Source organism: Argentina silus, assembly GCF_951799395.1.
Source record: "Argentina silus genome assembly, chromosome: 1".
NCBI lineage: Eukaryota > Metazoa > Chordata > Actinopteri > Argentiniformes > Argentinidae > Argentina > Argentina silus.
In genome coordinates, this window is record NC_139655.1 from 6010009 (window position 1) to 6037822 (window position 27814).

Consider the following 27814-nt stretch of genomic DNA (forward strand, 5'->3'; position numbering starts at 1 on the left):
AAATGTATAAATCACGTTCCTGGTGAATTCCGCTCTTCTTCAGTAGAAAGTGACTTCTGAAGCACGCCTCAGTATGTCTGGTTACGACTAGTCTTGATATGAGCTTAATTTGAGGGATAAGGACAAATTAGTTAAATACATCATTAGATGAGAAACCAACACAGGCCCATCAAGCTACTTGGGAGTTTGTTTTTAGGAGTTCCTTTTTTTTTTTCTTTTTTTTTTAAGAGCTGCGGCAAAGGACACAGGGACCAAAAAGACAACAACATAGACCAGATATAGACACACAGATGAGTTAGCATTGCACCCCAGCTATGTTGATTGGACGGTAAAAAGCGTGGATGTCCAATGAGTCTGCCAAACGGCCGATTCTAGGTCATGTGACTTCAGCGAAGGCGATATGATTCTACAAGAAGAAAACAAACAAGACATGGCAGCAATGTCAGTAAAATGTTCAGAAGAAACAGGCTAAAGCTTTTGGAATGGGAGTTCCATCATTAAGCAGCTGGAGTTATCTACTCTAGACAGGCTAGTTGAAAAAGACCATGTTTACCCTTCATGCAGATACAGTACAGGCAACAACATGTCAGTTTAGCTCCTATCTCCATGAAATGTTAATGCACTATGATAGGAAATTATTCTGCTTTTATCAGCAACAGGGGATGTTGAATGCCTACGAGCGATGACTTATCAGGCTGTCTTGCACAAAAAAAAAACAACGGGTTTGGTAGTGATGCAGGGAAGAGGAGTGATTTGAGTGTGTTTTAGTAGAGGCAGTCATATGCTTTTCAAAAGTGGCAAAACATGACTCTTGGAGATTAATGTGACAGCCATGGCAACGATCCATCCTAACCTGGGGTAAGGTGTGTGTGTGTGGGGGGGGGGGGGCGGGGCAGGGGGCAGCCATGCAGAGCAGGGGGTGTGGGTGGGTCGGATGATGTAGCTATAAGCTACCTTGATAATCTGGTTCAACTGCCATATAACTGTCCGCTCCCCAGATCTGAAACCAAATGAGGCCTTGTCAGATTGAGATGCAGTCAGTCATTTGTGCCATTGCTGAGTAAGAGAGATGGCCGGGGGAATCATGGCGGTCCCCAGTCTGACTAGTGTGGTATGATAGAATAGGGCTGTTGAAGTGTCAAGGAACATTCACTGCTCCATAGACAGTGATACTCATGTCTGGGGAAATGAAGTTGTTAAGTGTCATTCATTTCACCAGTTGGACCCTGTTGGTGCTGAACAAATGATCTTGAGCACCTGTGGCATGTATATTAAGTGTACACCCACACAACAATAGAAAATAAAGTTTGCCTTGCAACAGTTACGAGTTATGCGATGGAGAGACCCAGAAGGTCAATATGATTATGATTGTCTGACACAATGGAGCCTTCCACAATAAGTGGAAGTGACTCAAGGGACGAGAGACGGTACTTCAAATGAGAAGTTCAAGGTTCTCCTTCCACACAACTCATTGGAATGGAATCTGAAACATGACTTTTTTGAGTATTTCCTTACTTTAATATTTCACACTTTCCAAAATGTATTATTCTCAGTATGGAAGTGAAAACCACACAGTGAGCGATACACACACACACACACACACACACACACACGTCTTGGTGCTTAAGAGGAGTGTGAAGCAAAAAGACAAATATGAAAGATACAAATCTGTCAGTTCCTTGAAACACAGAGCTTGAATAACATTAGCATTTTTATTGGAGAAAATATTACTCACAAATTTCCCATGCATTGCAATAGAGCGAGCAATAAACCCAAATCAGACCCCAAAAGCGTGATTTTGGTTTCAATAGGCTAACAAGTAAACTATTCAATCTTCCATAAAGCAAATCCGCACAGAAATCGAAGATTAAATGATTTACTTGTTTGTTTGCTTATAGTTGAGGGATAATACTTAGCGAGTAATTGGTTTCTGACTACAACCTCCTAAGCTCAGTTCAGCATGCGCTCTAGTTACATGATGTGTGTTAAAATCAGATTGGTACCGTACGGCTCTAAGGAGAGTCAAATGATTGCCAAAAAGGTTTCTTCCTGTTTTAGAATGCCTTTTCAGATGTCTTCAGGGTTTTTTTTAGAACAGGCAATTTTCCACTGAAGGTGTCTTTGCCGATGAGATGTTCTTGGCCTTTGTGACAAACTAAATTGAGCTCAGTGTAAGTTGTGAATTCAATCAACACTCAATAAATAGTGTTATGTTCAGCTTTCACAGGTGTTATTTTTTTTAAGTGGGAAATACTTGTTCTGCTCTATAAGATTCTAACTTAACACTTGCATATTTAAAAAAAACAAGGGGGTAAATATATTATAACAAGCTGGTCGAAGATTGTATAGAGGTCCAGAAACAAGTTAAAAAAAAGCAAAGAGAGAAAAGAAAAGAAGCACTTCAACCATGAGTGCCAAATACTCTGGACACTGAAATACACTCTAATATTAGATTATCCTCGTATCCATCTTGGTTGAATCTAATTTGGACCATGGTTAGTTTGGCTTAGGGGGCCAGATGGCCAATCAGTTAGTGTGGTCCAGAGAGTTGGCAGACTCAGAGCCCTCACACAGGGGCATACGTTTATTGCCTTGTGTTCTGCAGGTGCTCGAAGGGCCAAAGACTCCTGATCCAGCGAAAGAACCCCAGAATGCGCTCCTTAAAGGACCACTGGGCCTCATCGTCAGAGTCTGTCTGCTACAGGGGTTTAGGGTGTACGAATATGATTAAGATGTTTAAGATTAGCTACATCAAAAAAAATCATTCAACCACTCCACAGAGCTCAAAAGCGATTACACTATCTCATCACAATATGTTATCTTTCACAGTAGGATACATTGGATTCAGTCTGTTCTGATAGTAAAGCAGTCCCGCAGATTTGTCATCTATAGAAAAGTATACAGTAGAGTAGGCCTACCTGTGAGGCAATGTATTTCTCCAGAGGGCTCTCCACTCTGGGCATGTTCATCATGGGAGTGTTAGCCAGGTTGTCCTGCGGGGGATCTTCACTCAGCAGAAGCTTGCCTTTGAAGTTGTGCACCACACACACCACCTATAAACACAGCGGGGAGGACGTCAGGGAGAGACAGGACTATGAACTGTACACAGCTGAATAAATTGGCTCTCACACAGATCCCTGCTTAAGATCCCCACTCCACACTCTTAATAGCATTGTATACTTTACGTGACATTCCATAACCTGGAATCTGGCTCGTCAACATAGAAGAAGTGGCTGTAATGTGTGTCTGTTGGATGTGTTTGTGTGTGAGTGCACTCATGTCTAATATGTGTACTGTATGTGTGTGTGAGCTTCTGTGTGTGTGTGTGTGTGTGTGTGTGATACATGTGAACGTATGTTGCATGATAAGCTGCATGATATGGACTACTCCAATAAGGGGTAAAACAAGGCTTTGAGGTTCAAAATGAGACGATCAATCTCCAGTTGGAGTTAACAGAGCAGTATTTGTGTGTGTGTGTGTGTGTGTGTGTGTTTGTGTGTGTGTGTGTGTGTGTGTGTGTGTGTGTTTGTGTGTGTGTGTGTGTGTGTGTGTGTGTAGATGACATTCCCTTGCTCTCTCTTTCCGCTATACTGCATCCCATTGCCCCACGGTAAAAAGGGAGAATACATATCTGAGCTCTTTGTTGTTGTAAATTAGGAGCTCGCCTTTTTCTCTTATTTTTCTGCAAGCGAAATCATTCCTTCATGCAACACACCATTCAAAAGCAATTTAAGAGCCCTAACACTAAGCTTATTGTCCACAGTGCATTATCTGGCCCCCTGTGCAAGAGGGTGTTATAATTGGAACAATAACAATCAGTGTCACAAAGCAATATGCACGGTGATCTATATACGTATTTGACTATTTTTTCAGTAATAACCATACATTTTCAGCATTGTTTTGCTGGGTAGGGTTGACAGGGACAGTAGTGATAGTTCAGCTGGCTAGCAGAATGTGTAATAGTATAAAGGGTGGTTTGGAAGAGGGTTTGGAATACCTAAGATGTCCATACATGTAAATCAGAGAGATATCTACATTATATTACCCCCATTTATTGCTTGTTTAGACAAGTGTGTACTGAGGCTTTAATAAAGCGTTAATGAGTTAATGAGTTGACAAACATCCAATGAAATACTCCTAACATAAGCCTGCCCTGGATTCTGTTTGATACATTGTGATATGAAACAGCATCAGACAAATACATTACTATAGTCAATCAAATCATTGATAGAGATTCCAGACATCTCATTAAAGCAATATGATTATGCTCATCAACCTTGGAACAGGCATAGCACGTCACATCAATGAATCAAAGAATCTAGAGAAGATTGAAGTAAATGAAACATCTTCTTTAAATTCGGCCATGTAAGGAGGCACTTTACTTAGGTAGGGCCACTGCGATATGAAGTAGGACCTAGAGCTTGTCCCTGATGGATCACACAGTTAGGAAAAATAAAGGATTTAAGAAAGGTACTATTCATACAATACAAAGGTCCCTCTTCTCCAACAATCAATGGAACTTGAAGCAGTTGGAGCTAATTTGTTCAGAACTCCTCGTGTTTGATGTATTGAAATATGTTGGTATTTTTTAGCGGAATGAGGAGCACTAATGGCACTACAGCCCACTCTTCTAACCCAGCCACACTGGGCTACAGCAGCCCTGCCTTCTATTCACCCACCCTCCCCAATGATGGAAAGAGAGAGAGGGGGAGAGGGACAGAGAGAGGGGGGGGGGAGAGATGGGAGGGGGGAGAGAGAGACACAGTAGAGTCAAGTTTGATGTTATCTCTGTGGATTCCCTTTCTTTTATCCGCCGACATGTCTTATCTGAGAGCAGGGATGATTGCTGTCACTGTCACACACTTACACGTGTCCCAGGGAGGGTATGCAGCAGGGGAACGTGAGTGGAAGCACCCCATCACAAATAGAACATGCTAACATAAAAGTAGACATAAAAAGCGCCAATGTATATACAGTATAGAACAGGGATGTACAAGAGGATGTGAACTGAGGGAAGGAATAATTGAGACCAACACGGAAAGGCTATTATTACACCCACACTGTCTGACTGTAATAGGCATGTAGAACTGGCGAGGTTCATCAGCACATACGTGAGCATAATCACAGCAAACATAAATCTACTCGTAAACATACAAATCATATAAGGAGCATATACGAACTGAGAAAGAGGACTGACACTATAACAGGGCACAGCAAGACCTAATGGACTTCAATCAAAGAGGAAAGGCGTGGGGCAGGAGGTAATATCCACATGTTGGCATGTTCTGGGGACTGTGGTCCTCTGTGGCTCAGTTGGTAGAGCATGGCACTAACAACGCTTAGGTTGGGGGTTCGATTCCCGCTGAGACCATATATACTGAAAAATGTATGCACTCACTGCAATGTAAGTCGCTTTGGATAAAAGCGTCAGCTAAATGGCGTATGTACCGACAGTCCAAAGTCTGATCCAGACACCTGGGAACCCCCAGGGAATCGATTCCACCCTCACACTCCTGCCGCCTCCACTGGGCTACAGACACAGATCCTCGGCCCAGTCAGAAGGAGTAGGAGAAAGGAGACACTGCATTGGTGTGTGTGCCTGTGCATATGTGTGGAGAACTGTTTCGAAACAACAATTGTTTATCAGCACCGCCACATTTCTGCGTTAAGCTACTCCCGTTAGTGCACAGCTTTGCCTTCCTGCCGATGATGGATCCCTGTGAGTGGGGGGGGGAGAGTCTGAATGAAAGGGTCCATCTCCATGCAGATCTGCACTTCAGAGCACACAATTGGCTTTGCAGGGGTTCCAGCGGATCAGGCCCCAGGGGGAAAGGCGCTTAGGCTCCACAGGAGGACCCTTGGCGAGGGAGGAGGTGTAGGAGAGGAGGAGAGGAACTGAACGGGGCCCTGCCAGTTTGGAGGTTGGTCACAGAGAATTAGTCTCCGAGAGAACAGTGCTGGCACCTGACAGCACAAGCTAAGAGATGTGTGTGTGTGTGTGTGTGTGTGTACAGTATATACAGTAAGGGGAGAATGTAAGATACCACCTATTATCTGAATTCCACTGGAATCACAGCAAAAATTGCAACAGTTCTTTTGACTTCACTTCAAAGAAATGGACAGCTCAGGGTTTCTATAAGTGTTTGTGGACATTATGTTCAGACACTTACTAAGTACCGTAGCACACACTCAGACACCTAAAGGGAGAGCTGCAATGTGCTTATAGCCATCGTGAATGTTGGCCAATTAGGAGAAACCTTAGTTTATGTTTCCAAGTAAAAGTGTCCATTAGACTCTAGAGGTACTTTAGATGCTAATGAAGGCAGTGTGTGTGTGTGTGTGTGTGTGTGTGTGTGTGTGTGTGTGTGTGTGTGTGTGTGTGTGTGTGTGTGTGTGTAGTGTGTGTGTGTGTGTGTGTGTGTGTGTGTGTGTGTGTGTGTGTGTGTGTGTGTGTCGGAGGCCATTCCCTCCCCCTCTCTTTCCGCTGTGCTGCATCCCATTTGTATGTGTGTGTGGCATCCTGCAGGTTCTTACCAGGAAGGTGGCGATGGCCACTCCTATGATGAAGCCTGCGATGACGTCAGACCAGTGGTTCCTGTACTCTGCCACTCTGTTGAGGCCTGTGAGGAAGGCCAGACACATCAGACCCAGAGACAGCACTGGCTTGGCTAGCCGTGTCCCTTTAGCTCTCACCGTGCATGTGATGTACATCTGCAGGGGAGAGATAGAGGACAAACATGGAATTACATTGCCATCACCTCTATCATTTTACAACAACAATGACACTCGTTCCATCCCTGCCACCTGTACAGTAATTGCTTCATCTATAGTGTGTGTGTACAGCTGAATCATTACTTCAGTTGCATTGTAGTCAGGGGAAACAAGCGCTGGTGTCATATCTGAGATAGTGGGCAGACCATGAACGATTATCATTGTAAGGTCAATGCCTTCTGATTCCAATACTACATTGATTCAGTTCCACAGGCATCAATACATGCTCTAAGTATATTCTAACTGAACTCATTGTGATAGAGCTGAGTCTCTATTTAAAGGCTGAGTTTTCTCATGTTCATCCACCGTGTGTAGAGATGTTAGTGGATGTGCTTTGTGTGACCTGACAGAGAGAGAAGGGGGGTGGGGGAAGAGAAAGAGAGATGAGATGAGAAGAAAATAGAGAGCACAGAGAGACAGAGAGAAGGTCCACAGCTGCCATTGCCCTCAGTGCTAAATCAGGAAGCCTGAGTCAACCAGAGAGAAAACGCCTGGAGCCTCCTCCACTTGGCCAGCTGGGACACAGAGGACAGAGGTAGACAAGATCTGTCATTCCTCTTCCCTCTTAAATAATTCAGCCATAACACTAGAGAGAATAAATGAACAAAAGAGCCTAAAATGCATCAGCATCACCATTACAGGGTAAGGGGGTTATTTAATCGAAAATCCTTTAGACAGGCCCTGAGAAGGTGTCTAAATGGGTGAGGGAGGGAAAATAATGTTGTTTTCCCTGGTTGGTGTCATCTGAAGGCACATGGTTTATAACAAATCCCTCATGTCACAACGGCAGACAAGTACTGAGGGCCTAATTGTGTTTTTCATTAGAGCAAACCATCTTGTCCAAGGGCACATGACTGTGGTTGTTTCCCCCACCCCAATAGAGTGTCCTGTTTATGGTCTCAAAGGTCGCCTGAACCCTGACCCAATTTTAAAGCTGGCGGTAGAAAGAGATCCACTGTTTTTTATGTTGTTGTTTTTTCCCCATCTCTGGCTCTGTGTTTCTAGAGGGCTGGGCAAGTGTTAAGTTCACCATCCCTCCAGTGTGAAAAGACAGATTGATAGACTGCTATGGTTTTGGAAGGAATATGAAGTGGGATAGTTTTAATCATTTTAAATCACAGTTTTGTTTTTTTCTCAACGATGCACAGAGAGGTCATTCCGCATTGATTTGCACTGGGTGAGCTTAATGATATCTATGATATAGTATCACAGCTGAAGAACCATTACTTAACAAGAAAGTGCTTTCTTCAGGGCTGGTAACAAACCATGATGAATGTCATCATCTCCAATCTGCCCCTCCATGTTTCACCATACAGAAATAACTTTCTGTATGGTGAAATAATTTAATTAAACCAGTTAGCCCAATGTGATGCGATGTGTAAAACCCTTGTAAATCTAATAGCCCCTCGGCTAGTGGTTCACCTCACAACCACCCCTCTGACTGTCTACCCACTAACATTGGGAATAGTCTCTCCCATTATGTGGCCAGAGCCCCCAGAGTTTTAATTACACTGTGCCGTGGTGATGTCTTTGTGTGCGGACTGTGGAGGGAAACGTTCCCTTTTAAGGTCAAGGTTATGGCTCACGGTCATTCTCAGGGCAGTAGCTTGTGCATTATCAAAAATGTATCAATTGTACACACTGCTGCACATGGCCATGCTTCACCCCTCCAAAAATGTCCTCTGAGGCGGTCCGATCTACCAAAAGGCTGAGGTCAACTTGATTTTAGCCGCCTAATAGCCTCATGGTACGTTTCACAGATGGTTTGGAGCTCTAACCCACATTTTCCATTTTAATGTCCCAAATTTAGACAATTGTGCCGTCGCTACATCAATGCCTGTCAGTTTAATGAGAGTGTGACACCATAAATCTAATCTGCAGAGATGAAGAAGAGTGATAATGTCCTCTATCGCCAGCATTTCATACATCTATATGAACCAATAAAGTTCATCTGATGTCATCCCAGCCTGCCTAGCTAAAACATATAAACTGCTGTGTTCAGAAGTCAACCAGGGTCATGTAACTTCACTGATGGTTCTTAGTGTAGTAGAGGAGGTGGGGTGAAATACACTGAGGTCAGTTGTGATCAGTTACATTGCTTGAGAGCTGAATACTTTTGGAGTTAGCTGCCTGTGCTAATGCCTTGGAAAAGTAGGTTAAAGTCTTATGAGACACAGATGAACAGGGTTCAAACCACGGTTAGTCACATGAACCTGTGGCTGTATTTCTGTTGTTTAACACATCCAACAGAAACATCCCATTCTGAGTCATAGTGACTATCTGTGCAGTATACACTGCTATAACTTTACACTGCCTCATTATTATGTTTAATGATTATCTTTCCATACAAGAGATTATAGATGTCCAAGAGTCAAGCATGTCACCCTGATATCAGTTCCTTCCCAGCACTGTAATAATGACTAAGACAATGAGGGTATAAACAGGGGTAATCACCATCTCCTGGGTGCTGAAGCACACTTCCTCTACCACACAATGGCTGTGCTAACTGACCTACATAAAGGCCTGATTTGCTGTGCAGATCGTGTAGGGAATAGTCCACACAAACATCCCTTTTGGCCAAGCAGTCGAAAACTGAAAGCTCCACGTCTCGACCTGGTTCAGGGACTGTAAGCTTCAGGGACCAACTGTAAGGATTCCTTTTGAAAGTCATCAAACTGTATCAGCGACAGTGGTCCTCTGAGCATGTTAGTAAGAAGCAGAATATCACCCAAAAGACCTGGGAAGTCGAGAGGAGACAACTTGTCTGAAATACATTTTTGGGGGGAGAGAGAATACATTGATTTTGGATTTCCTTCTGTGAGAATCTCATTTACAATCACAAAGCTAGCACATTGACTTTTTTCCATTTAATCAGACAATCAAGTGAAAAATGTATTTGAGTGCTAAATGGGATAATCGTGTTAGACAGAGGCTGATATGTGAGGTCACACATGAGGGACCGCTGTCTAATTTGTGCTCAGTGAAGAACAGCGTTTAGAGCACTAGCTCGCGACTTGATGCTTATTCATTCAAAACAACAACAACAACAACAACAACAACAACAACAACAACAACGTTAAATGAATTGTAAATTCCTGTGTGCTAACATGAATGTATGATGTACTGTATACCTTATATATAGTATGTTTATGTATATGTGGCCAATGGTATTATGTTAATGTACTGTAACAATATGTTTATCACGAACAGATGCTGTTCTCTTCAGCCTCAAGTATGTTGTGTGAAAAGCTTGAGGGTACAAAAGAAAATGTACCACAAATACTACATTTCTGGTGCTTACAGTATCTCACCAATAAATCATTCAACTAGCAGGCTTTTCAGAGCGGGTGTTGGGAATCAGCTGGATAATCTTTAAATAAAGTAACAGGCTTAGACAGCTAGGAGGAGGGGGCTTTTCATCATGATATTAACCTATTTCTCAAATCCACAGCCAACCAAACAGATTGCATTGGCCAAAGTGGTATTCATAGCCAAGATTAATATCAATACCCTAGAATCAAGCCAACACTGTTTAAAAGGGGGATGGGGGATTAGCACTGTGCAGTTGATGAGTGCTACAATTTCTATGTGGCTTTCATGGTTGTACTTGCTGGAGCTGATGCACAGAATGCAAATCTGCTACCGCTGCTGCGCTTCCCTGCACATCTGCATTTCAAAAGCAGCCAGGGGTGAAGTCACTCCCACTGCAGGGGATGAGTGTACTCCAGCAGAACTGCTCCAAGACTTGGAGAAGTTGATTTTGTATGCATATCAGCCAGACACGAAAACAAAGCAACAAAACAATATAGGGGAAGTTCATCATCTGTGTATAATGTGTGGGTGATGGAAACGAATTGACTTGAGGAATTAAAAATCAGAGGAGAAATCTTGAACCGACTGCCATCTTTCAGGGCCTCCACTCACCGCCAAATAGAGCGCGGAGTAGACGCTTAGTGCGGCCTCTTTGGAGGGGAAGGTTTTACGGGCGCGCAGGATGTCGTCCTGGTTGCCAGTGCAGGCCTCCTGGTGACTGATGTAGCGCAGGGCCTGCTGGCAGCCCAGGGCCGTGTAGTTGGGTTTACACACCGTCAGAAAGTGAGGCGCCAGGTTCCCTGTCACTACCTGGCCGGCATTGACGAAGATGTCGGTGGTGAAGAGGCCAAAGGTGTACACACCTGAGAGGAGAGAGGTAGACACTGGTCAGTGTACACACCTGAGAGGAGAGAGGTAGACAGGCACCGGTCTGCATGAATGAGCATAAGAGCATTAAAATATGAGGATTATAGGGGAATTGGACAGGGAAGAGGAAGGGAGAGGGAAAGGGAGGGGGGGGTGGATGAGTTTCAACATTGTATTGTAAAATAAATGGGATGTTAATCGTTGCTTACACAAATGAAAAGCAATAACTATATGACAGCAATAACCATAACATCTGCCCTCACACTCATTATTGAAGACTTTCCTGTGGAGAGGGAGATTGAAACTGCAACAGACCATATGGGTGTTGTACAAGGTTTTCAAATGGTTTAGAAGAACTGTGTTCATAGTGAACTGATTAGTTCAGAAATGACTGCTCAACAAACACCAGTATATAATATATTCTGAAGGGTAAAGTGTGTTACCAAAATGATTTGTGAAAGCAGGGTAGAATATTCCTCGCTGCTCTCCCTGTGTGCCCAAACATAAGCTAAATTAAATGTGTGAGGCTGCATAAAACACTGGACCTAATAGTTATACCTAATAACGGCTGAATTAGCTGCTTATGAAACACTAAAAAGATACAAATGAGGGCCTAATAAGTGTTCCCTATACTAAAGTGTGACCAATAGGGTAATGTTCCACACACAGGAAGGAGTGCATAATATGCCTTAAAAAAACACTATCCCCAAAAACCCGTCCCCTCCAGCTGGATCCACCAATACTGTCCATGACAGGCATAGAACCCTGGGATGCGGCTGCCCATGACTACTGCTCTTAAGCTAACAGCGGTGGCATGTATCCATTGTGTGTCTGATTTAGGGGCCTTATCAAAAACTGTTGCTTTCCCCATAGGAGAATCCTTTCTGTCACACTGAATCTCCAAAAAAGGCCTCGTCAGCCACACACAGCCAGCCGCAACGCATTAGTTGCCAGGCCAACAATAGGGGCTTTGTAATCACTGTCAAGAGTTTGTGTCTCTACATCTTAATGCAACTTTGAAGTCTTTGAAGTCCATTTAGCTGGAAACCATCCATGGAACAGCAGCAAGGCGTCATTATTGTAGAGTGCTGCATGTTTTTTTTCTTTTCTTATTTTTCTTTTAAAATGTCACATTTCAAGCCACTGCATTTTATTTTTGTATCCACCCTTAAAGTGAACGGGGGGGAGACACACACACACAAGATGCTGACAGACCCATTCTTACAACTGTCAAATGGATTGTGTCAACAGTGAGTCACTAGATGAACATTTGGCACAATGATTCAAAAGTCATTAGTCTGAGGTTGTCCCACTTAGCACAAATACACTGGGTGACGCCTGTGAAAACAGCTACGTTTGGGGTTTTACAATATAGCTAGCAAAACGTCTTCCTTCCTGGCCGGTGGAACATCTCTTAATAGGGCAGATACATGTCATTCAATTTGCCTGCTTAAAAAAAAAGCCAGAGAACTTCAAAGGCGATCTCATTTAGTAGCATTGATCACATTTCTTGTCGTGTGCGGTGGGTGTTGGGGAGTCTGAGTGACCTTGATAACTTTGATGCTGACTGGGGGTGTAGTGTACTGCATCAGACTGCAGCGATGGAAGAGCTCTGGCGTCAGATCAAAGGTGCAGGTGCAATACCTCACTGTCTTCCCAGTCCCCACACTTCTTCACATTGGCCCAGAGGGGCTTGATTCTAGGGTAGTGATGTTAATTAGGTATAGCTAACACTATTGGGATAGTCTAGGAACTAGAACTAGAACATTGAACTAGAACACACACACACACACACACACACACACACACACACACACACACACACACACACACACACACACACACACACACACACACACACACACACACACACACACACACACACACAGCTCTGGACAGTACAGTAATCCACTTGTTTTTTACAGGGCTGTCAAATGATTAAAAAGATGAATCAAGTTAATCGCATGGTTTGCTGTGATTAATCACAAATTAATTGCAATTTTGCTTTGGTCAAATTTAGCCCTAATTAAAGAAGTTTTAATTGAAAAAACTCTACACTGGGTTGTAGATGTCATATAAAGGGGAGAAAACATTAGATTAGTTTTATTAGAATATTATCTGCCAATAATAATTCATCCAGGTGTGATAAACGACTTTATATCTCTGTAACTGTTTAAATAAATAAAACATTTTCAATTTCATTGCAGCAAGACTACTGCCCTTTGAGCATCTGCCCTGGACCGTGCACCTTGCAAAGGTCTGTTTCCTTCCGAGACAGCCTCAGTGTTTGGTGGTCGGTCTAAACAAGGCACCGTGCACTGATCTACAAATCACCTAGTGAAAGAAATAAAAATTGTTGATCAATATCATCAAATCTGATCCGTGCCTTGCTGAGGCTGATCATCTCAAACGTGGAGAGCGACTTTGAAAACCCCTTGTCTAAACGCTGCAAGGTAGCAGCATTTAGCCAAGGTGGGCACTTCATCAGGGTGTCTGTTCGCGTGTCCTTCTCTATTGTTGCGTGTCGTAAATAAAATCCCTGCACACACTCTGCGGAAATAAAACTGTTATATTGCAAGGGTCAAACTGAGGAAACTGTTAAAAAAAATGACACTTTTTTTTTTTTTGGGAACACTTTACATTAAGTTGCCTTCAAATGTATGTAACTATATAGTAATAACTGTGGTATCAACATTGTACTTACATAGTAACTACTATGTAACTGCTATGTAATTACAGTCTAGCAGTATCGGTTATTACACAAGGGAAACGCATTGGGATCTTGGTGTCACCTTTGACCATTTTTAACATGTTGAATGGAGTTATACTGTTATATCGATTGCCAGGAAGAGTGAGTTTTTACCTTGATCAAGCAAACTCTGGCCCATTCGTATAACCGCTTGTGTAATAACTGATACAGACAGACTGTAATTAGATAGCAGTTACATAGCAGCGATTTAGTTTTTTGTACTGTACCTCTTGTACTGCTTGATTGGCTACCTAGGTCTTAGCAGGTGTCAAGTCCAGCAACCAAACTAATTGCTTGTGGCAGGACCTTGATTAGTTGAATCAGGTGGAGCAGGGAGCTTGGACAGAAGCCAACACTCCATATAGTTCTCAGGATCTGGCTTACCTAACCATGGTGCCACCAGGTAAAAAGACAATTTTGAATAAAGAATACCAGAAAAAAAGAAAGATTCCTGCCTATTAGAGTGACTGCTTAAGACTGTTATTTGTGAAGCTACAATGCACTACAAAGTAGTTCCTTTGTGTAACCATGTGTCTTGAAGGCTTTCCTAACAAGTGCACATCAATGCTCCGCTTTGAACCTTTGAGAACTTGGGAAACAACAACAGAACAGTCTCTCTTGGGGTGCCTTTCATCTCGTACACCACTTATTTTCATAACACCCCTCCACATACCTAACTAAGGAGGGGTGCAATTTAACTAGTATCTCAGAGTGGAGTGAGGCAAAGACTTAAGAGCAGGGGGGGAGAAATCGTCGAGCTGAGTGTATGCGTGTCATGACCCATCGGCATTTTTCAAAATTTAATCTTTCCCAAAAGAGCATTGCAATGCGAGTCATTATGCTAAACAATACTACACACAAAAGCATGAATGGATGCGGGGTCGCGAGACATCTGGTTCCACGTGATGCACTGATCGGCTCTGAAGCAAAAACATTGACGTCATATAAACAGCACACAAACGCGCGCATGCAAACATGCACCTGGTATTTGTGAAATCATGGTTATAACATCACCACAGGAAGAGAGGGGAATGAGGGCAGAAGCAGACAGAATCTGAGAGCATCCAAGCAGAAAGCTACCACATCATGACAGTTATAAGGGGTAGTGGTGGTTAAAGAACATGAGGTAATAACATGATGTAACATTTCAGTGATACATTTCAAGTACACTCTCTTCGTCAACAAATCTCTTTGTCAAGGGAATGTACAGGTGTGCTACCATGCTTTGCAGGCAAGTGCTGTGAACTGTGTTGAAGTAATCCTCTTGGCACTGCTGTCTGGTCTGCAGGAGAGGCTTAGGTGAAAGTAGTATCCCCACCTGATCCCCTTCTCTAAGACCATTGGTTAAAGCCCTCAGATCTCTACAACACAAATCCTCTGCTCTTATTAACTCAGGCATCCACACTCCATGGGTGGCCAGGGGAGCTACAGCTAGCCTACTGAACACACATGCTCTGGAAAGTACAGTTGCACAAAATCAATATATTACTATATATATATATACATACACACACACACACATATATATATATGGTATATATATATGGTCTATATATAGACCTATATATGGTCTTCAGAACTGTGGCATAGATTCAACAAGGTGCTGGAAACATTCCTCAGAGATTTTGGTCCATATTGACATGATAGCATCACGCAGTTGCTGCAGATTTGTCGGCTGCACATCCATGATGCAAATCTCCCGTTCCACCACATCCCAAAGGTGCTCTATTGGATTGAGATCTGGTGACTGGAGGCCATTGGAGTACAGTGAACTCATTGTCATGTTCAAGAAACCAGTTAGAGATGATGTGAGCTTTGTGACATGGTGCGTTATCCTGCTGGAAGTAGCCATCAGAAGATGGGTACACTGTGGTTATAAAGGGATGGACATGGTCAGCAACAATACTCAGGTAGGCTGTGGCGTTTAAACGATGCTCAATTGGTACTAAGGGGCCCAAAGTGTGCCAAGAAAATATCCCCCACACCATTACACCACCACCACCAGCCTGAACCGTTGATACAAGGCAGGATGGATCCATGCTTTCATGTTGTTTACGCCAAATTCTGACCCTACCATCTGAATGTCGCAGCAGAAATCGAGACTCATCAGACCAGGCAACGTTTTTCCAATCTTCTATTGTCCAATTTTGGTGAGCCTGTGCGAATTGTAGCCTCAGTTTCCTGTTCTTAGCTGACAGGAGTGACACCCGGTGTGGTCTTCTGCTGCTATAGCCCATCTGCTTCAAGGTTCGACGCGTTCAGAGATGGTCTTCTGCATACCTTGGTTGTAACGAGTGGTTATTTGAGTTACTGTTGCCTTTCTATCATCTCAAACCAGTCTGGCCATTCTCCTCTGACCTCTGGATATTTTCTCTTTTTCTGACCATTCTCTGTAAACCCTAGATATGGTTGTGCGTGGAAATCCCAGTAGATCAGCAGTTTCTGAAATACTCAGACCAGCCCATCTGGCACCAGCAACCATGCCACATTCAAAGTCACTTAAATCACCCTTCTTCCCCGTTCTGATGCTCGGTTTCAGCAGGTCGTCTTGACCATGTCTACAAGCCTAAATGCATTGAGTTGCTGCCATGTGATTGGCTGATTAGATATTTGCATTACCGAGCAGTTGAACATGTATACCTAATAAAGTGGCCGGTGAGTATGTATATATATATGAGTATGTACACATATATATATATATATATATATATATATATATATATATACATATATATATATATATATATATATATATATATATACACACACACACACACACACACACACACACACACACACACACACACACAGTATATACATATACAGTGCCTTCGGAAAGTATTCAGACCCCTTCTCTTTTTCCACAATTTCTTGTGTTATAGACTCAATTTAAAATGGATTAAATTAAAAGAATTTGCCATCAATTCACACACAATACCCCAGAATGACAAAGCGAAAACACGTTTTTAGAAATTTCTGTATATTTATTAAAAGTGAAATACAGAAATACCTCATGTACATAAGTATTCAGATCCTTTGCTATGACACTCTTAAAATTAGCTAAAATGCAAAAATGTCATCAACAAATCACTCGATAAGTTGAATTGAGTCCATCTTAATGCAAGGATAATAGTTCATGTAATTTTGGAATTAATATCTTTGTTTTTATAGGGTCTCTGATTTGCATAGGAATCAATTACACACTGTGTAGATTAGGATGTCACTACCAACTCAGCAAATTTCATAATTTTCTCGTGTCATAGCAAAGGGTCTGAATATGTATGTACATGAGGTATTTCTGTATTTCAATTTTAATACATTTATTAAAATTTCAAAAAATGTGTTTTCGCTTTGTCATTCTGGGGTATTGTGTATGGATTGTAACTTTTTTAATTTATTCCATTTTAAATTGAGTCTATAACAACAAAATGTGGAAAAAGTGAAGGGTTCTAAATACTTTCCGAAGGCACTGTACATAACTGTAATTTGGTAATTAGATAGTAACCTTATGGTGTTGATTGAGACTATGGAAATAGGAAAAGTCTCCCCTTCCACTCTGGTAATAAAAAGGCTAAAAAGGCCATTACTTCATAATTTCAAAGCAAGTACGGAAGCAATTGTTGAATCATTATGTAACAACATGTTAATAATGTGTTGTTACACCAATAATCAGTGTTATTACTGAGGTATAAGAGCAATTTGGTGTGAAGTGTGCTAGCCATCTCAATTTGAATTGTAACATGACATTTTACACCAAGCTACATATCATTTAATGAAATACATTATGTCAAAATTATAGCGTGTAGAGGAGGAAGGGGAGGTTTATGTTGTGACACGAAAGCCCAGGAATATTAATGAGAAGTCTGAACTGTACGTTGGACGGGTAAAATTATGGTTTGAGTGGATGTGAGGACTTCCCTTAGGGATCAAGGTAATAATCCTCTTCTCTGGCCTTATCTAATCTAAGTACTTCAGCGTGAAGAGGGGACTGTATACAGTCTGACACCCTCAGAGACAATGCTTCCCCTCAGGGCACATGAGGGCTGCTATACTAGGTTGGCAGTGGACATATGGAGCTAATATGCATGGCACCATGGTCTAAGTCTCTATAGCACAGGCCAGAGAGGATGCAAGACGGGATTACAGTACACATATACAATACAATGCAAATGTACAGTAGCAATTCTACTAATGTCTAGATGTAATATATTTAGTCTATGACGTACCCAGAAAGCGAAAAGTCCTGCGCACCAGAGGGTTGAGGTAACAGCAGTCTCCTGTCATTATGGTCTTTTCGCGACTGTCAAACTCTTTCGATGTGTACTGCACCAAAAACAGAACGGTCTCCGTAATGGTTATCTGGAAAAGAGAAGGAAAGGGAGAGAGAGAGAAACAGATGATAAACAAAGTAGCATCCTCATCCTCAGTTAACTGCACTGCAGAGTCATTAATCAAAGGTGGCACAGTTGACAAAGCCATCTCCTCTAACATCACATACTGTAGGCCCATAATGTAATTGAAAGACTCTACAGACTTTTCAATGGGTACCATCTGTAAGGCATCAGCTGAACAGGAGGCAACATACTGGGAGAGAGGAGGGCTCTTCCTAAGTCAGTTCATATTAATGAGAGACAAGAAACACAGGTGTGTGTGTGTGTGTGTGTGTGCGCGCGCGTGCGTATGCACATGCGTATGTGGGGTGTTAACAGGTGAGCCTGGAGGTGAATGGCAGAGCTTGACACAGTACACTCTGTGAAACAGGGAATTTCAAGCATGCGCAATGTGCATGCCTATGGGTGCTGTCAGTAGTAATAAACACAAAATGCAGTTTAAACAGCCCTCTTAGTAGAACTGGTATGTTATAGCGTATGTGGAATGATTACAGTTTTGTAATACACAACTCTGTAATACGATCAAAATGTGCAGCAGTGTAACTTCAAGTATAACCATGCCAATCTATTCTGAAGCTTCCTGTCAGATGAAGTGTTAAAACACGCTATATCCTTGAGATGTTAACATTTACAGGGGTGTGAAATTATATAATTAGAAACCAATTTGTAGTTGCCAATGGAGACAGACGGTGAGGACACAGAGAGAGCAGAGCTAGAGTTGTACACAATAAGATCACCACTACGGTACTTGACTAAAGTGTACACACTTAAATATGACAGCCAATCAGGGTTAAGAAACTATCCATTGGTTTGGTACAGGACAACAGTGTAGTTGTTCGGGTATTGAACATTTCTTTGTCTTGTCTCCTGGTAATAATGAGCCAATAATGAGCCACTTTATCTATGTTGTTCCATATGCACAGTAAAATATGACATTTCATAATGACGCAGCTGAATAAATGTTTGGAAGGGATTATTGACAGTGTTTGAGAGCCCTCACACTTAAAATATGTGGAATGACACACAATCTACACTCACCAGCCACTTTATTAGGTACACCTTGCTAGTACTGGGTTGGACCCCCTTTTGTAGCCCATCTGCTTCAAGGTTCGACGTGTTGTGCATTCAGAGATGGTCTTCTGCATACCTTGGTTGTAACAAGTGATTATTTGAGTTACTGTTGCCTTTCTATCATCTCAAACCAGTCTGGCCATTCTCCTCTGACCTCTGGCATCAACAAGGCATTTTCGCCCAGAGAACTGCCGCTCACACTGGATATTTTCTCTTTTTCTGACCATTCTCTGTAAACCCTAGAGATGGTTGCGCGTGAAAATCCCAGTAGATCAGCAGTTTCTGAAATACTCAGACCAGCCCGTCTAGCACCAACAACCATGCCACGTTCAAAGTCACTTAAATCACCTTTCTTCCCCATTCTGATGCTCGGTTTAAACTTCAGCAGGTCGTCTTGACCATGTTTACATGCCTAAATGCATTGATGATTGGCTGATTAGATATTTGCGTCACCGAGCAGTTGAACAGGTGTACCTAATAAAGTGGCCGGTGAGTGTAAGTGCCTAGAAACATCTCTAAGTGTTTCTACACAGCTGAACATTTCCCATTCATGTTAAGCACCAAAGTTCAATGTTAACCTTGTAGGCTCCACAGGTTGCTTTAACCCTGCTACCTGTCTGGCACATTGGTCCACATGCTGCTGTTGCTGCTGTTTCCCCTTCACTGACCACACAGACACACCACATTCTGTCAGGGAGTAAAGCCGGGGCTGTCCCTGGGGGAGCAGGGGAGGTTCACCACCGGGGTTGTACACTATTCCCCCAGCACACAGGTGCTGCCATAGTGATTTATTTAACACTGCTGGTAGAGGGAAGGAGAGAGTGTGAGAGTGTGAGAGAGAGAGAGAGAGAGAGAGAGAGAGAGAGAGAGAGAGAGAGAGAGTGAGAGAGAGAGAGAGAGAGAGAGAGAGAGTGAGAGTGAGAGTGAGAGTGAGAGTGAGAGTGAGAGTGAGAGAGTGTGAGTGTGAGTGTGAGTGTGAGTGTGAGAGAAAGAGGAAGAGAGTGTGAGAGAGAGAGAGAGAGAGAGAGAGAGAGAGAGAGAGAGAGAGAGATAGGGGAAGAAGGAAAATGGCAGGCTTGGCTGTTCCGGGTCCCAGCTGAGGCTACAGGACATACAGTATGTGATGAAAAGCTTTCCTCCTCATCTTCTTCCTCCTCCCCTTCATCCTCCTCTCTCTACTACAGCCCAGGGCCTTGCTGAGGCCCACAAATGGAGAATCTGGGTTACACAAATTAAGATGCTAAGGCCAATTTAGCCACCTCAGCAACATATTGAACGTGTTTCTCTTTTCCATGTTTTCCATCGGCTTCAAAAGATTTCCTTGGAATGCTTAATGAGGAAGACTGCAGAGCAGCATTTCACTGACTAATTAAAAATAAGTATGTTATTTGGGTGTATGACTTAATGTACAATGTATCTTGGACAGTGGGATAATACTGTTGAATGGTAACAAAATGCCTGTCAACACCAAAGAATTAACGTTCATAGCCTACTCTGAACTTTAAAAACACATGTGGAAACCAACACATCTTTGAAGTATGTCAGCCTAACCTGAATGGGCATCCACAAGTCAGGGTGGGCAAACATCTATCTGAGGTACGCCTCACCTCGACAGGATCACAACAAGGTTATGTTTCATCCCCACTGCTCTACATTCTACACACAAACGATTACAGGAGCAAGCATTCAGACAACACCTCATCAACTTTTAAAAGAACACTGAACTACACCACAGGCCTGTTTTAGATTAGTTTATAGAATGGTGTGACCAAGCATCCCTACATCTTAATACAAAAAAACAAAACAAAAAAAAACCTACAATAAATGCTTATCGATTTCAGGAGAGGTGCAATTCCTCCACCTGCCACTGACATAAAAGCGAACGCATTGACACAGTTAGTGGGTACCTGGGCCTTGTGATGGACAGAAACCTCTATTGGGGTACAAAGGCATGGACCAGATCTACAAGAAGGGGCAGCAGCACCTCTGCTTTTAAGGAAAGTAAACGTTTTTTAACATTGACAAGACAATTATCTGCCTGTGAAGCCTGAAGTCGCTTCATCTAATGTGTTTTAACTTATTGTGTCTCCTGGTTTAGAAATGTCAGTATGTCCATTTGCAGGATGTGGCACAATCTTTGGGGCTCCACAGACAGTCTGAAAGCCACTGTATGAGAAAAAGGCCCGAAAGAAAGCAGAGAACATCCTAAAGGACCCCGTCCTGTGAGTCTTTTGAGATCCGCTGCAAATCAAATTCCCCATGAGGGATAATACAGTGTTCTACTAATGTTGTACTACTACTACTACTGCTGCTACTACTACTGCTACTGCTACTACTGCTACTGCTACTACTACTACTGCTGCTACTACTGCTACTACTACTACTACTACTACTACCGCCACTACTACTACCGCCACTACTACTACCGCTACTACTACTACCGCCACTACTACTACCGCTACTACTACTACCGCTACTACTACTACTACTGCTACTACTACTACTGCTACTGCTGCTACTGCTACTGCTGCTACTGCTACTGCTGCTACTACTACTACTACTACTACTACTACTGCTACTACTGCTACTACTGCTGCTACTACTACTACTACTACTACTGCTACTACTGCTGCTACTACTACTACTACTACTGCTACTGCTGCTACTACTGCTACTACTGCTACTACTACTGCTACTGCTACTACTGCTGCTGCTACTACTACTACTACTACTGCTGCTACTACTGCTACTACTGCTACTACTACTACTACTGCTACTGCTGCTACTACTGCTACTACTGCTACTACTACTGCTACTGCTACTACTGCTGCTGCTACTACTACTACTACTACTGCTGCTACTACTGCTACTACTGCTACTACTACTACTACTGCTACTACTGCTACTACTACTACTACTACTACTACTACTACTACTGCTACTACTGCTGCTGCTGCTACTGCTACTACCGCCACTACTACTACTACTACTACTACTACTACTGCTACGACTACTACTACTACTACTAATGCATCTTATTCCTTGGTGGGCTGTTAAACGTTTCCTCGGGTCATGTCAACACAGGAGAAGATAAGGAGATTAGATTTACATTTGAGAGTAGTAAAGCTGTGCCAGCACAATATAAAGACAAACGGATTAATTATATCTCATACAGTATGTCTATGCACATACAGAGGACTTAGTATGTGGTATCCAAGAGGATTTGAGATAATGGCATTGGATTTACTGTATATTATGACAGATAAGACTGCATTATGTATTTGGCAACAACAGTCAACCAGCCAGGAATTATACTGTCCAGTAGCCTCTACTCTACTGCTAATACTCTGGTTTTAATAGGTTTTATGACATGAAAGGCCATGTTACTGACCATTTCACATTCACCAGACCATTGTTTATTAACCATAGCGACATAGTTTATCAGCTGCAGTCAAGTCCAGTAACAAGGTGGCTACGATTCCTCTAGAACAGGGGTGCCCAATACGTCGATTACGATCGACCGGTCGATCGCGAGAGTAGTGCGGGTCGATCGCGTGACATTTTTTTTATTTTTATTTTTTACGACGGACATTTGTGCTTCAGCACGGTACGAGGCAATTGAGCCAGTGTGAGTGCGCCACTTGATTGACGTACAATGCGGCCAGTCTGAGATCGCTTCTCTTCTATGGGTCACGTGTCATATATATATATATTTAGCATTTTTTAATGTAGGTAGATCATTTTGACCTGGTCATTTTGAAAGTAGCTCGCAAGCCGAAAAAGTGTGGGCAACCCTGCTCTAGAAACAGGATTCCTGTTGTTAAAGTGGTTAGTGCAGCTGAACGCAGCCCTTCTCAGACACTGCCACCTCTAAGTGGAGGATTTAATCTGACATTACTGGGCTCTTTTATGGCTTTTTGCTAGGCGAGCGTCCTCAGTTTTGCTGATGTGACATAAATGTATCTGTTTTCCTAGTAGAGTAGGTGTTCCGCCTGGCCCTTGATCAATATTGGTCAGAGACACCATCAAATTGATCCCTTTAGACAGATAAAGTATGAGATGTGCACATTAACACACGTGTAAGTGCACGCACACGCACACACAGCTAGTTAGCAACACTCCAATGTCTCTACTGGCCCACAAACATCTCTTAGCATCACCATGACAAGGGAGCATGATAACTACGGCCTAACAGGACACCCACGCCTCCAGACAACCCCATCACGGCTAACACTGAGGGCTCGCTGGAGGCTAACCGCTGTTCCTAAACCTTCAGCAATTCACTGTGACAGCTACAGGCCATTTGTCCCAGTTTCCCAGACTCATCCAGTCTGTTGTCGGGTCCAGGGTGACAGTTAAGTGGTGTTTGTTTAGCCAACCATTCCTCTGGTGGTCTGACAGAGATGAACACCTCCCCAATATGTCTTCATCTGGACCTGAGGTAGACCTGCTCTGACCAATCGGCTCAGTCTATTTTAATATGTTTGACACTGAGACACTGGCTGAACTGAGGAGGTCTGAAGAAGTCATCCATGTTGTCTACAAGGTTGGCATTGTTTCCACAATACTCCGTAGTGATGACCCAAACCCATCATTTCATATTAAAGAGTATGGAGGTCCTTGACTGAATTCTAATCTTTTGAAAGTTAGCTTGCTTGGGTGCTAGTTGTCTCCATTTGCTCCTTGCTATGTCTCCCTCATGACTTTTTCAGCAGACCACACAATAATATTTCAGAAACTGTTCAACCATGGTGTGCACTGGATAGCTAATCTCTTGGATGTTCAAAAAAGAGGGAGATTTTCATAGAATATATAGTCATAAATAAATGATAGTGTGGTCAGGGGGATTTAACCACTCCCATACCTAAGGGCTGTAGTGACATTAAACATATTGCTGATTGGATTAAAGAAACAATGCATTTTCAGCAGAGGGTATTGCAAGTCGCCCAACCGGTAAAATGCACCATATTGACAGCGGGACTGTGTAAATATGTTTTGCATTTCGCCCATCGGTATAGTATCAGCAAAATGCATCATATTGAGAGCAAGACGACGTAAAGATGTTATGCATTACTGTCTGGGGTACTTAACCTGGCTGTGACTGACCAAAGCGACCATAAAACACACAGATAATGAACTAAAATGGAAGAATATTCCACTGCCCTACATACATGTCAACGACTAGATCAGTGTTCTTTTTGAACAAGTTGCTAAAATGACATCATAATGTTCCTTGAGAGTTTTCGGCTGTAATCACTTGAATAAGCACTTTTCCACCCCAAAAGAGCTTCAGTTGCAACTCCACATATACAGCAGTGAATCATTTCGCAGGAATTAAAATATATGTTTGGCTTCAGCAATCAGACACCACCATTGAACACACTGCATCTCCACCTTGCATTATTCATTGGGTATTTCTAAGTGGTGTGTCGAGGAGCGGGTGCAGCTTTTTTAAAATGCCTTCACAACCCTGCTAAAACGCCTAACGACTGCCACCCCTTTCATGTCAATGGTAAAAAGTTGTGTGTAGCAAAAGCTCAGAATCAAACTGTTGCTGTGCGGGGGCATACAGTTAGTTTAGTTATGTTATTATAACAGTTAGTTATGGCTCAATGTGTTTTCATGTCCGTCTCTTATACTGTTGCATCTCTGGTCAGAGATCATGGTGCTAAATCACAGCCTTTAGTCTATGATTTATTTGTGCTGGAGAGTACGAGAGAGAGAGAGAGAGAGAGAGAGAGAGAGTGTGTGTGTGTGTGTGTTGGTGTTTTCCTCTGTTTAAAATCAACCATTATATGTGTTGCCATTGGGGTTTCTTCTAATCCTAATCTAATACCATGATAGAGCCTTAAAATGCCAGTAGATGACCCACACCAGATACTTTAATCTAAATAACTTATCAGTATTTACTTCAGAGTATTTACTTCTTAATGTGATTTGGATGACATCCCTGGTGATTACCTAACAAATGGGTCATTTACAGTAACATACAATATATAATACTTTTGGGGTGTTTTATCATGCTACAATATCATGCTGTGAATCCTTTCAGCTGTCCAGCTCGACTCAGAGCCTAAGGTCTGCCGTAGTTTCACAGTAGCCTACTGTACTATCTCCTCTACAGCTCGTCAACAGCTCATCATGCCTATTAAGCCACAGTACACCTGCTGACTGCTAATCAGTACACACTGCTTTTACTTCTACTTTAAAACAGATAAGACATCTCTGAGCTGCAGATTTCAGGAGCCAATACTGCTTTACAGAGAGTGAGTGAATGGCTACACGGTGGTTAGAGGTTTTCTCCCAGACTGGAATCGAATTGACTGTATGCTGTTTAGATTATCATCCATCATGCAGACACCTTCAGTTGCTGAAAAAATGTTTTATTGGAAAATGTGGTGCGCCCGTTACTGCAAAACCCAATATTCTGTCAGTGTTGTCTCTAACAATTAGATATAAAACAAATGCTTGGAAAAAGCCATAGAGTTTAACAAATGGAATATTCTAGAACACCATTAAATAAAGAGGGCAAGTTTAGCATCAGCAAATTGTGTAGTAAGAGCATCACCCTAAGGGTGTGCTGAGTACTCGGACAAAACAAGTCTCTGTCCTCGTAATAGATTTTGGGCATTTTACAGATATGATGGACCTTAAATTAGCATGTTTGAAATGTCAATGGCTAAATAATCTTAAAATCATTTAAATCAAGTCTTGAGTCTTTTCAGAGAATTAGGATGATTTGGACATGAAATTTCAAACATGTTCGATTTAGAGTCTATTAACTTCTATTGTTTTTTTGTTGAAAATGCAAACAGGAAGCGGTAAGTTACAGTGCCCAGTTCAACAGAACCAAAGTGTGGATTGAAATCTGTCCTTGTCCACAGATTCCTTTCAGGGTAAGGAACCAAATATGTGATTTTGTAATTTGGGTGAACTATCCCTTTAAAGCATAATGCACATCTAAGTGCACTTGAACCTATGAAAATAGAGTGACTGACATGTCAAACTGGGATACTCTATTTCAACCAATTATATGTATTAGTTTCTTTCATGTCAGGTTCTTAAAGTGCTAACCTCCTCCAAGAATAGGGAACACAATAGGCTAGAGGGAATATTGTATGTGTTCAACCTGCCAACCATGTGCTGTTCGACTGCATACATGTCATGCCTGAAGTGCAGGGGTAAAGCAGGCAGCATGGTATTCAATTTCCAACTCAATACAATATGAAAACTTGCCACGCTTTAGTGTTTAATGTGACATTTCATATCTGGGGTTATTAGAAACAGGTATTATAATTACATCTGGATGTAGAATCCGCCTGTGCTGTACAGTGTCTTGCATGAGAGTTTCTATATTGGGTTCCTGATCATAGCAGGAAGAGAATGTGGGCTGTAGCATGTGGGTGTTTTTCTTTGTCTGAGTACAGAGCCAGGTATAGAGGTGAAACTGAGTCCTCACAGTCGGCTCCATCTGAACTAGAATAGCCATTGATCAGAAGCAGGTCATGGACTGCACTGTGGAGACATGCAGGAGTTGCTGACAGCTTGAATGAAGACATCACTGAGTTAATTAAAACATCAAATAGAGCAATGCACTATAATGAAGTCTGCCTTCAAAGACAGGGTCTCAGGGTGGTTGAGTAGGGGTAAAGTTGTAACCATATGATGTGTTTCTAAATCTGTTTAAAAGTAAATCAGCTAAATCATTGATTTTAATCACCAGCATATTTGGACTTCTGTGATTTCACACGCACACGGGCGCGCGCGCGCGCGCACACACACACACACACACACACACACACACACACATTTGCATGTTCGATCCATCTCAATCAATGCATTCATCCATCCTGATTTTAAAATGAGATTAGTAACCTGCAATAATGCAGAACCAAGTTGCATGGCTATAGCTAAATGCTTGCTATGGCAACTTGAGACCAAAATCATTTGCTGTCTACGACTGTAATAGCCTAATTTGTATTCTAAGCGCACTGTACTTTAATCGATTAAATTTTGCAAGTGTATTTCCAATCTACATTTAAGCTGAAACACGTCAAGCTGAAACACGAATGAAACATGAATAAGTTATGGACCGCAAACCTCAGGTTCGTTCGTTATGAGTGTCCCTACTTCCGTAGCCTGATCTAATATCCTATATCCATCAATAATCAGAAGGCAAACTCACCACAAGTGTCGGGACTCCTGCCACCATCGCGTACAGTAGAACCGGTGGGATCGCGCTGCTCTCCTCGGGTCCGAGGTACGGCTTCGTATAGGCATTGTCATAGCAGAAAAACCCTTGGACGTGCACGTTGAACGTGTCCGTGTACTCGAAGTAGTATGCCAGCATAACTGTCCCCGCCATGATCACCAGCTGAAAATAAAGCATGTTCGACAAAGGTTGAGGAAAGAACATTTAACAATCCACTAAACTGAGTGTAGAGAGCCCCACCGCCGCCTCCGTCTTCGTTCCCCCTCTTTGCCCTAGCGCAACCTGGCCATAGCTCCTACTCCCTCATCTCTCCCGCAACTACTGTTTGTTGAAATGCATGGCTTGATGGTATGCGAAGAGCCGCTTTCTGTCATGGCACTCCGTTCAGTCGCTCGAACTGGAATAAACGAGACAGAAATGGAAACGTGGGAGGGGGAAGCT

The 27814-nt window shown here is 42.5% G+C and overlaps 1 protein-coding gene across 2 annotated transcripts; it reads right to left on the bottom strand.

Moving 5' to 3' along the window:
* Positions 1 to 339: 339 nt before the first annotated feature.
* Positions 340 to 27577, bottom strand: plppr5b (phospholipid phosphatase related 5b; the record flags this gene model as incomplete). 2 transcript variants are annotated; one of them, XM_083673742.1, is made up of 6 exons in its annotated part: positions 340 to 406; positions 2919 to 3053; positions 6535 to 6711; positions 10696 to 10946; positions 17926 to 18058; positions 27347 to 27577. In XM_083673742.1, 6 exons carry the CDS (start codon positions 27575 to 27577, stop codon positions 377 to 379), a joined length of 957 nt encoding a protein of 318 aa, XP_083529868.1. The 2 variants fall into 2 exon arrangements, with proteins under 2 accessions (XP_083529868.1, XP_083529869.1); XM_083673743.1 differs by having other exon boundaries at positions 377 to 406; positions 2934 to 3053; positions 27347 to 27550.
* Positions 27578 to 27814: the final 237 nt, after the last annotated feature.